This window comes from Echiichthys vipera, assembly GCF_963691815.1.
Source record: "Echiichthys vipera genome assembly, chromosome: 8".
NCBI classification, from domain to species: domain Eukaryota; kingdom Metazoa; phylum Chordata; class Actinopteri; order Perciformes; family Trachinidae; genus Echiichthys; species Echiichthys vipera.
Genome location: NC_139833.1, coordinates 20132316 through 20144174, shown reverse-complemented (window position 1 = coordinate 20144174; position 11859 = coordinate 20132316). Strand labels below are relative to the sequence as shown.

The 11859-nt window shown below is 40.7% G+C and overlaps 1 protein-coding gene across 1 annotated transcript in view; it reads left to right on the top strand.

Moving 5' to 3' along the window:
- Positions 1-11859, top strand: part of ascc3 (activating signal cointegrator 1 complex subunit 3) — a 158399-nt gene that overhangs the window by 1382 nt on the left and 145158 nt on the right. Inside the window, exon 3 of the mRNA XM_083919139.1 lies at positions 5353-5503. Within this exon, the coding sequence (XP_083775265.1) occupies positions 5353-5503 (151 nt within the window). The remainder of the gene's footprint in view (positions 1-5352; positions 5504-11859) is intronic.

Here is an 11859-nt window from a genome sequence, read left to right as displayed (position 1 = left end):
GTGCGCGTGTGCGCGTGTTTATGATAATGAAGGAACATTTACTTAGTGCAACAGTATGGCTCAATGATGTGTTTTAATTAGATTTTTGGATGGAGCTTGATGGCAGAGAGGACTGGGATATGTCAGGCTTTTGAAACACACTACTTGTTAGTAGGATACATTCATTGTTGGTTGTCATGGAATTTGATGACCATAAGAGAGACCTAGAAAATCAGTTTGTCACATGAAATTTCACAAAATACAATTCCAATGAAATATAATCTTGTCAGTTCCTTTACACTGGTAAAGCAACTGTGGGAACATCTCATTTCAAATTTTATTTTTCTTCATCAAAGTCACATTAAGCACAATTAATGACCCTTCTATGACCCTTCATTGCTTTTGTTAGATTTATGTACCAAGTTAAGCTTTATGGCAAGAAGATGTTGGTAAATCATGATACAGGATGAGTCTAACGTAACTACCAAGGGTCTCAGCTTTTTTATTTATTTTTTTCAAAGTTTTCTTATTTTTAGTGTCTGACGTGATCACACAACTACAATGGCGTATTAGGGCTAAGTATTGGGGGGGGGGGGGGGGGGAGTGACCTGGGGGAGTGGGTTAATATTTTAGAGAAAAGTTGCAGATTTATGAGATTAAAAAGTAGCAAATCTACGAGAAAAAAGTTGCAGATTTACGAGATTCAAGGTAGATTCAAAACAGTGTTTTGTTTTACACTCACTGTTGAACTACATCACTACTATGTCTGCAGCAAACTCTGAAAAATACTTTCTTTTGAAGTTTAGAAAGAATGAAGGTCTGAATCTGGGATTTTTTTCTCATAGATTTGCTACTTTTTAACCTCGTTAATCTGCAACTTTTTTTCCTCGAAATATTACCCCTGTCCCCCGGGTCCGTTATATATATTTTTTTCATACCTTGCCCTAATACGCCTCTGGACACAGCAGTTAAGATCTAGAGCAGTGGTGTCAAACTCAAATTCACAGTGGGCCAAATTTGAAAACTGGGACAAAGTTGCGGGCCAAACTCAATATCTACAATATATATATCGTGGTGTTTCCTATTTTTTTTCTTTTGTTACAGCCATGGTGGCTCTGCAGATGAGACAAACAGCTCTTTACCTTCATAAACAGATAATCTGCCTCCCTCCGGTGCTGAAAGCTCCTGTTTTCCATCTTTCTTTTGGCCGTTTTTGGGGAGGGGTGGATTAAGTTTGTCTGAAGAGACTGGTAGCATGGATGCTCATGTTTGTTAACAGAAAAGTAGACGTGTATGTGCTTTATACTCACGGGCCAGCTCTCATAGAGCCTTGATATTATTTTGCGGGCCAAATATAATTACACCGCAGGCCAGATTTGGCTCACGGGCCTGAGTTTGACACCCCTGATCTAGAGTATCTGCTGTTAGGCAGTGTTAGTTATTTTTGTTTAGCTTTGTAGAAATACAATAGTTTGTTTTAAGCCAAATTAACACAGCTAACATCAACTATCAGCTGTTGCCATAGTAACGGTTACCACTCATTAGGCTCCTAAATGAATGACTAATGAATGACTTCGAGAGAGAGCAGTGAAAACACCTTTTATCGTCTCTATTGTGGCACTAATTTTAACACTATTGATAGAACAGAGGTCTCATTATCATTAGTAAGTTGTTTGGATCCCAAAGTATAAGGAAATGTGCTGAATTCTATGCCGTTTTAAGTCAGTTTAATAGAAGGAGGAGCATCTTTATTTTTGATTGTATTGATGATTTGGGGATTTCTAATTTCCCTGGTATACTGTAATACCTTCATATTGCCCATTCCTAACAGGGGTTATTTTCTCAGACTTGACAGAAAATATTATACACCTGAATTCACAGGCTCAGTAATATTACAATTAAACTGACTTTAAATCTGTGAAGCTAAATCAACAATATCCATCATGACAAAAGTCTCGAGAATCAAGTCAGTATATTATCTCACACTGAATATTCAAGAGATGTGTGCTGTTTTTCTTCCAGCTCAAGCAAGCAAGTAATATTATGCATGTTAGTTTAATTAACAAAATCTTTTTATCTTTGATTACACAACTTACATACTGTATGGCTCTTTTTTCCCTTCCACGTGGAAAAATCCAAATGTTTTCATTTTGGATGAATGGAATATCCAAAAACACACATGTAGACTCTGTTTTACTTTAAGATTAAAATTCCATCACCTAATTTTGGTGTGAGAAACACTGGCTGAAGTGTACAGTTATGTGATTAGAACCCACAATGTGAGAGTGATGCTTACTGATCAGTTATGGAGCAGAAAACAAATAACTTGCTGGAAAACAGCAAAGCATATACAGGTATATCAGTGACACTTCTTCCTGCATGTCCAAAGCTTTTTACGACATGTCACTGGTTAATAGAAGACACATAATATTCTTGTGGCTTATGACAACTAGTAGCAATATTAACACAAACCCACTCTGTACAAAGTTGACTGGAGTGTGTCCCAGACTCTCAACAGGCAGCAAAGGTGAAAAGCACAGTCACACCTCATGCTACATGTTCATCGCATAGTAGTGTTAGTATGTTGACCCTGCATATCAATATATATGCCAGATATCTTCCACTAGACATCTGGCATACACACTGGAGATCAAAATTAGAAAACAAATTATACATACTTGATTTATTCTAAAATATTGTTATTTTTATTGTTCATAATTTGATAGAATAGCCACTGTGGCTATTCCACTGCTATACTGGCATGTTTTTTTAAGTAACCAAGGCAGCTCCTATCTTTTCACTCCATCTCAATGTTTTTCTTCTCGGAGCAGTCGCCTCTTCCTGAGACTTGAAATGCAATTGTGAGCTGTATTTAGCCATTCACTTTTACCTGGCTCACCTCCAGTTAAATCCTCTCATCAGAAAAAGTGCTTCTCCAGGGAAAAGATGGCTGAAGTCACTCTGAGATTATCTCTCAGCTTGTGTTGAAATGACATGGAGATGCGGATTGTAATGGAGTCATTATGTTAATGCTTCCCCTGACCTCAGAGCCCGAACTGTCAGACTTGCTCAAATTTAATACCTCACTGCTCTCATGGCAGAAGCCTAAAAAACAATAAAGTTATTCTCATTAACACTGACTTTCAATGGAAGTACTAGGGATACATGTGTAACGACAATGTGAAAACGTGATCAAAAATAGCATAAATAAGGTATCAGAACCAAAATGCAGGTGTATGGGCACTAGTATCAAATCATACCCAGTTTGTTCTTATAATGGTGCTCCCCTCTTAGGTGAATTTGTTGATTTATTCATTGTTGTGTGTTTGCTTGAAAAAAAAATTTGGGAAGTAAACTCTAAGCCATTAGTTATTACTAAAAAATGTCAAAATACATGACGAGCATATTAATACTATCTCATACTATCTCATAAACACAGGATCATAACTGAAATAATACTAACTAAACATCTCTCCTTTGATGTCGTTTGAAATAAATCCATACTAATGTATTGATTTATTTCAAACGACACAAATGACATGTGACTTTCTTATTTTATTTATAGTGCCAAATCATAACAAAAGTTATCTCAGGACACTTTACAAACTAGGTAAAGACCACACTCTATGACTTATGGCTCTGGATTAGTTCTGTTATGTCTAAAGCCCAGTTCAGACCATAGTTCGGCACCGCAACTGTTTTAGAACGTCCGGGTGAGAGTTGCAGCGGTGTGAACTGACCCAACTCGTTGCAAATCTAACCGGCTGATGTCGTCAGCGCGAGAGAGATACAGTGAATTAGGAGAGGGAGCCCCGTAATCCAGAACAAAGCTGTGAATCAGGGAAATAAAACGGTATTTTCTCAGTTTCATCTCTATAGAAATTCAGCTGTAGCGAGTATTTCACTGTCTCTGTTCTCATTCATATTTTCTAATGCTACAAATTATATTCAGTTATGAAAAAAAGACTGGAAAGTTGGTGGTTAGAACGGAAGTAAGTATAGAGAGGTGTTGCTATGGAGATGATACACCATCTCGGCACATTGGTCTGAACGGGCAGGTTTTAGAACGTTGCAGAACTGCACGTTGCAAGTAGTCGCAAGTTTCAACGCATTGTGTTGCAAATTGTTGGTCTGAACTGGGCTTAAGAGAATAACCTTGATGATGTCACCAGGGTCATTTTCTAATGCATATTTTTAACAGAAAACCACAGGCTTGTAGAGTTTGAAAGACTTCAGCATTGAGAGTCTGAAGAAGCTTGGGCTTCAGTGGAAATGATGTAAAGTACATGTTGAAAATGAAAATGAAGGTTCTTTAACATCTGCCAGGCGATTCTGAGGATGTTTTATGAGTCTGTTGTGGCCAGTGTGATCTTCTTCGCTGTCACATGCTGGGGCAGTGAGCTGAAGGTCGCAGACACCAACAGACAAAGCAAACTGATCAGGAGGGCCGGTGATGTCGTTGGGGAGGAGCTGGACACCCTGACGACCGTGGCAGAGAGGAGGATGCTGTCCAGGCTCTGGTCTATTCTGGACAATGTCTCCCAACCTCTCTACGACACACCTTCAGCAGGAGACTTCTCGCACCCAGATGCACCACAGGAAATCTTTCCTGACTGTGGTCATTAAACTATACAAAGCATCCCTAGGAGACCCCCTCTCTGTAATATGGACTCAATCATAAACAATTTGTTCTTTGCACATTTTTACAGTACTTTGCACATTATTACAGTACTTTTAATCTGTATATATTACTATTGTTAATTTGATGTTTTATATATACAGGTATATTTATAGTTATATATACACCATATACTTTGTGTGCATATATATATATATATATATATATATATATATATATATATATATATATATACTGTTTTGTATTTCTGTTTTTAAAAATATATGTTCTGTATAATATTGTTGTTAAATATGTTATTTGTATAGCTGGAGTTTGAAATGAAAACAATTTTCCCCTGGGATTATTAAAGTATTTTCTGATTCTGATTCTAAAAATGTAACAGCTGGCTAACCATAGCTTATTTACAGAAATGCCTTTGTCTTTATGAATAAAGAAATTAAATGAATTACTCTAGTTAGGTGGATGGACTTCAGTTTGATCAAATTAGAAACATTTTGGGTTCAATACATGTCACAGAAAGCAGACATGGTCTTATATGTTAGATGAACTACACTATCTCAGTGACTGACTGCACCACGTCCTGGTTTGAAAAACTGCGTGATACATTGGCAAACTGAATGGGTATATTGGTCTTATCTAAGGTTATGTGGGCAATTGGAAATACCTGTCATTATAAGCAAGTGCTACTGTTCTCCTTGAAATCTAATTGTATTTCTCCCTTTGGCTCATGTTAGACCAAACGACTCAAGAGACGGGAGCTGTTTGCCAGAGAGGGTTTGACGTGGCAGAAGATTGCCCATTTCTGCTCTGAGCATCAGGACAAAGCTAAACAGCAAGCTGCCAGTCAGGAACTGAAGAGCCTACTTCTGGCAGCCAAGGAAATTGGTAATTAACTCCTCAGCCTCAAATTCATTTTCATTTATTTCAATTTATTTCATGTGTTTGTGTAACACAGATGAAAACAGTGTTAAAAATAACAGAATGCTGTTTTCTGTTTTTAGACTGCTTTTCTAAAAGTGATTAGGATACACATATCAGCCACGGAAATGATCATGTTATTGTTTTGTGCCTGTGGTAGATTTGGATAAGAAATCATTGTGAGTTTAAAGGAAGAGTACTTTGTCTGGCTTTAATAAATGTTCTGCTGAGAAGGACAGTTCAATCAAGTTATAAAAAAAACATTTATTATTTTATTAAGTTTTGACTAGATTTTTTGCTGGTGGGAGTGAGCGTGATGCATTACTGTTCATGCAGGACTGCGAAAGTGCTCTGTCAAAAAAAGTCAGAACATTCTATTAACGTGCCCACTGAAAAGATGTCTGAAACATGATGTGCCCGTAAAAGATGCACTCTGAGCCAGATGTGTGTGTGCAAAAAAAATTAAGGCCCACATCATAGAATTTGTGCAGGACAAGAAGTCAGGAATGTTTAGCATAGGGCATGCATGTGCAAACTATCCCAAGCCTCGGGGGCTGCAGGTCTTCATTCCAACCAAGCATTGGCACTCGGTTCGACTCATTTTATCCACTAAACTCACTCTTAAAACATTTGGTTTTAAAATTTTTATTACGGCTTTTTATGTCTTTATTTTTAGTACAGCTGAAGATTGACAGGACATGGGGGGGGAGAGAGAGGGAGGGCATGACTTCGAAGATGATGTTATTTTAATCAACAAAGTGCCAAACTTTGTTTATTTTATTTTATTATTTTAAACATAACCTAATATTTGGCATAACAAATGTCCGTAGACCTTATGGTCTTAGACATAATGAAGTTGGAAATCTGAAATTAAGTATATTGAAAATAAATCTTATATGAATTCCACAAGATATAAGTTTGATTGGAGAATATCTCAAACAATGTCATTGTCTTGCTTTGAATACAGATAATGAGATTTCACAAGACTTTCAGAAGTTCCTTTCATCTCTCAAATAAATGGTTTCATCATTTTTTGGGTCTTAAGTTATATTTGTGGTCTTAATTCTCCTAAAAAGCTTTTAATTTGGCTGTACAAATGGTGCAAGAACACTGATTCCCAATGAATACGTCTCAGTGAGATCTGCATATTGTCAATATTGTCAATAACTTGGACATTGTTTCTGCAATGAAATCTTAAGCTGGGCATACACTGAAGGATTTTGAGCCCCTTTCTGACCCAAATTTTGAGCCGCGCTACACATTTTTTTGCCTTGTTGTGCAGGGTACTAGCCTTGTGAGACCATCCTGATTTTGCAAGCTCCATTGTATTTTACACGCAGATCAATCTGGTAACATGTGTCCGTAAAATATTGGAGCCATTTGCCAAGTGAACGTCCAATCAGCGTTGGTTTTGATGCGGTTTTAAGTGTGATGCACCGAGAAGCGACTGTTCAGTGTAAACAACATGGCGGCTTCCACGGATGAGATGAGCGCAGCTATCGAGCAACTTTTTATCAGGCTTAGAGTATTCCTTCTCTGATAAAAAGGACACTGGAGGCTTTTCTCTGAGAAAAAGATGCTTGTCGTTTACCGACATGTTTAGTTTCTGAGCTTTGCCTCAACGCTCTGTTAGTACATCATATGCTTCGTTGATGTAATTGGTTGATTTGGACTGTGTGTCGCCAACATTGGTGGTGATAGGCATTGGACGCTCAGATGAATTTCTGACATGTCAGAAATTTTGGACAGCTGTTGCCATGCTCCTGCAGAGTTAAAGCAGAGCTACGTGTCGATTCCCCATGATCAGTGTCTTTTTTCTCATTGCACCTGTGCAATGTGAGCACATAAATCGTCGGTGTTGGCTTTACATCTTAGGTGGTTTACTTGAACAGTATGAGGTGGAATTAAAAAAACAAGATTCCCCAAATTGTACAGTGTATGCCCAAACTTCCCTTTCCCGGGCCACATTAACCAGCTCTAACTGGGGGATCCCGAGGCGTTCCCAGGCCAGTGTGGAGATATAATCTCTCCACCTAGTCCTGGGTCTTCCCAGAGGCCTCCTCCCAGCTGGACGTGGCTGGAACACCTCCCTAGGGAGGCGCCCAGGGGGCATCCTTACTAGATGTCCGAAACCACCTCAACTGGCTCCTTTCAACGCTAAGGAGCAGAAGCTCTACTCCGAGTTCCTCACGGATGGCTGAACTTCTCACCCTATCTCTAAGGGAGACTCCAGCCACCCTCCTGAGAAAACCCATTTCGGCCGCTTGTACCCGCGACCTCGTTCTTTTCGGTCATGACCCAGCTTTCATGACCATAGGTGAGGGTAGGAACAAAGATTGACCAGTAGATCGAGAGCTTTGCCTTCCGGCTCAGCTCTCTTTTCGTCACAACGGTGCGGTAGAGCGACTGCAACACCGCCCCCGCCGCTCCGATTCTCCGGCCAACTCACGCTCCATCCTCCCCTCGCCAGAGCCATGGCCTTAGATTTAGAGGTGCTGATCCTCATCCCAGCCGTTTCACACTCGGCTGCAAACCGATCCAGTGAGTGCTGAAGGTCACTGAACGACGATGCCATCAGGACCACATCATCTGCGAAAAGCAGAGACGAGATCCTCAGCTCATCGAACTGCAACCCCTCCCCACCATGACTATGCCTCGATATCCTGTCCATGAAAATCACAAACAGGATTGGTGATAAAGCACACCCCTGGCAGAGGCCAACCCCCAACAGAAACAAATCCGACTTACTGCCGAGGATCCGGACACAGCTCTCGCTTTGGGTGTACAGAGATTGGATGGCCCACAGAAGTGACCCCCTCACCCCATACTCCCGCAGCACCTCCCACAGTATCTCCCAAGGAACCCGGTCATATGCCTTCTCCAGATCCACAAAACACATGTAGACTGGATGAGCATACTCCCAGGCCCCCTCCAGGATCCTTTCGAGAATGAAGAGCTGGTCCGTTGTTCCACGTCCAGGACGGAATCCACATTGTTCCTCTTCAATCTGAGGTTCGACTATAGGACGAACCCTCCTTTCCAGCACCTTGGAGTAGACTTTACCAGGGAGGCTGAGTAGTGTGATACCCCTGTAATTGGCACACACCCTCTGGTCCCCCTTTTTAAAAAGAGGAACCACCACCCCGGTCTGCTACTCCCTTGGCACTGTCCCAGACTTCCACGCAATGTTGAAGAGGCGTGTCAACCAAGACAGACCCTCCAAACCCAAAGCTTTCAGCATTTCTGGACGAATCTCATCAACCCCTGGGGCTTTGCCACTGTGGAGTTGTTTGACTACCTCAGTGACTTCCGCCAGGGATATTGACAATGATTCCCCATCAGCCTCCAGCTCTGCCTCTACAAAAGAGGGCGTGTTAGTCGGATTAAGGATAAAAAAAACATACAGAGTATGTGTTTTTCATAATTACCCTTTAACCTAAATAAAACCTCTTAAGTAAAATCAAATATGATTGTTAAAGTATTTTGGCGTGTCACTGAATTAATGGACAATACTGATGCATTCACCTTTTGTTTTCACTTTCAGATATGTTATTACGGTAATCAGATTAAAAACCTTATCTTCTTGTTTTAATGCCCCAACCTGTGTCTAGGAAGGTCACAATGTCCCAGTGAGTCTTTACCATAAAGCCAGTGAGAAAAACTGAAATGATGAAGTCATTGATAAAAGGGACGGTATTATAACCCAGTCTGTTTAAAAAACATTTTCTTTAAAGGGTGGAATCTTTAAAAGATCATCAGGGGTTTTAATTATTTTTTATATACAGTATATGGACACTTTTGACATCTACTAAGTCACTGGCACTGACCCACTTTCTACTCCTAACATTTGACACATGGGAAGTTCCACTGATGCTGAGTTTTGAGTGACTAAGACATTTGTGCAATTTACAAAGTAACTATTGAGTCAATGATGTTTTCCAAAAACCCTGTTAAACCAAATTTGTTATATTTGGCATTGGCAATCTTATTCCAACCAAAAACATTTCTTTGGACATCGGAAAATGAAAAAAAAGGCACCTTAATGTGTTTTGGATTCTACACACTGCCGATAAATTGACCTTGACCCTTTAAATACCTTCCTCTAAGTCACCCTTTTTAAATAGCAGTAGCAACATGCCATGATAACAACACTCCTCAAATAAAGCATGCAAGATCAGCCATCATCTGAGGTATTTCATACTCAAACATTTGTTGAAGAATCATGCAAAAGAATACATTATGTTGTACAACCAACCTGTACCAAGAAAAAAACAAAAAAAGCGAGAGATTTCTTACAGAAAAGACAGTCCACCTGGAGCACAGTATACTGGTGGATTAAGAGTTGAAGGAAATTTAGTAAAATTGGTAGTGGTTTGTATGGCTCCTTGAAAAGGCTTGTGTATGAATCCCATTTCTGCGTGGTTTCCCTAAAAGTACTAGAGCGTGACCGATATGGGATTTTTTAATTGATAGAGGAGCTGGAATGAAGATATACATTTTCTTGGTGGATTGTGCAAAGATACTCAGAAGGCTGCTTTCTTAAATAATCGGGTACTCCGGTTTCCTCCCACAATCCAAAGACATGCACGTGTTAGGTTAATTGATTACTCTAAGAATTGCCCTTAGGTGTGAATGGTTGTCTGTCTCTGTTCGTCTCTATGTGCCCTGCGATAGACTGGCGTCCTGTCCAGGGTGTACCCCGCCTCACGCCCGATGTCAGCTGGGATCGGCTCCAGCCCCCCCTGCGACCCCGACCCCGGAATAAGCAGTTGAAGATGAATGAATGAATGAAAAGAATATTTAACATTATTATACATTATCCATATGTCAACCAATTCTTGAAATTAACTCTGAGAACATTAAGAATGAATAAAAGCAAATCAAATAAATAGCTAATTAAACATCATGGTCAGGATCTGTAATTTGATGACCATTTAAATAAAAAGTTTGATAAGTCCCTCCCTAGAACAGCCACTATCTAATCCTATGTTAGCCACTCTAACTAGGCATGGGAGGCCTGTCAAGCTTGAAAGCAGCAGGATCAGAGTTGTATTGGAGTAATGGCATCCTGAGCACAGAAGTCTTTGTCCCTCTGTGTTTCTTGTACTAAGTTTTTCTCTGTTTGCTTGTTTTGATAGCTGGTCCAGACGCGTTCTTGAGTCACGTGAGTCACCTTGTACCTCAGTTTTAGTCACAAAGGGGCCGTGACAAGGCATTGGTATTTGATGAGTTGGGGAACAGTCCTTGAGAGCTGTGTTGAGACAATCAGTGTTATAGCCTTAACGGTGTGTCAGTACTTGATTAGAGGTTTGCACCCCGGAACCTTAGTGTCGGGTTTTTGTACCCTGTGGGACTGTTATTGCGGTTACTCCCCACTTGTACACATGGATGGCTGGCTACAACAAAGTTTCAGTAAAGTACACAGAACTACAATGAAAGTGTGCGTGCATTATTACCCTCGGGTTACCACACTTTTTGGCGACGAGGATTAAAACCGAGAGCAGCCGATAGTAAAGTTGGAGTCGAAGAAGACGTTCATAATGGCTATGGTCGGCTCGCTTAGTGAATTCGTCGAGACGGACGGAGACTGGATTGAATATGTCGAGAGACTTGAGCACTTTTTCCTGGCGAATGACATTTCTGAAGAGGAAAAGAAAAGGTCAATTCTTCTGAGTGTGTGCGGTGCTAAGACGTATAAGTTGGTACGCAATTTAGCAACGCCGCGGAAGCCAGGTGACTTGAGCTTCAAGGAGTTGGTGACGCTGTTGCAAAATCATCACAGCCCGAAGCCATCGGTGATAGTGCAGCGCTTCAAGTTGCACACTCATTCACGCAAGCCTGGGGTTTCAGTAGCTGCGTTCGTGGCGGAGATGAGACAACTGTCGGAGCACTGTGAGTTCGGGGCTGTACTGGACGACATGCTGCGGGACAGGTTGGTTTGTGGTATAAATGATGACGGCATGCAGCGCCGATTATTAGGAGAAACCACACTTACCTTCAAGAAAGCGCTGGACATTGCTCAGGCATTGGAAACGGCAGTCAACAACACTAAAGACATTCAAAAAGCTAACGGTAGCACACAGCCAAGCGCCGTTCATCACGTGTACAAGGACAACAAAGGCAAGCCATCAAAACCCGTTGAATGTTACCGTTGTGGGGGAGCACATTTTGCCAATGATTGTGGCTTTAAGGACTCTGTGTGTCACAACTGCAAGAAAAAGGGACACATAGCAAAGAAGTGCAGGGGTGCTAAACATAAACAAAACAAAGACTGGGGGAAGATAAGACCCAGGGCAACACATCACCTGCAGAGTGAGGAGCCT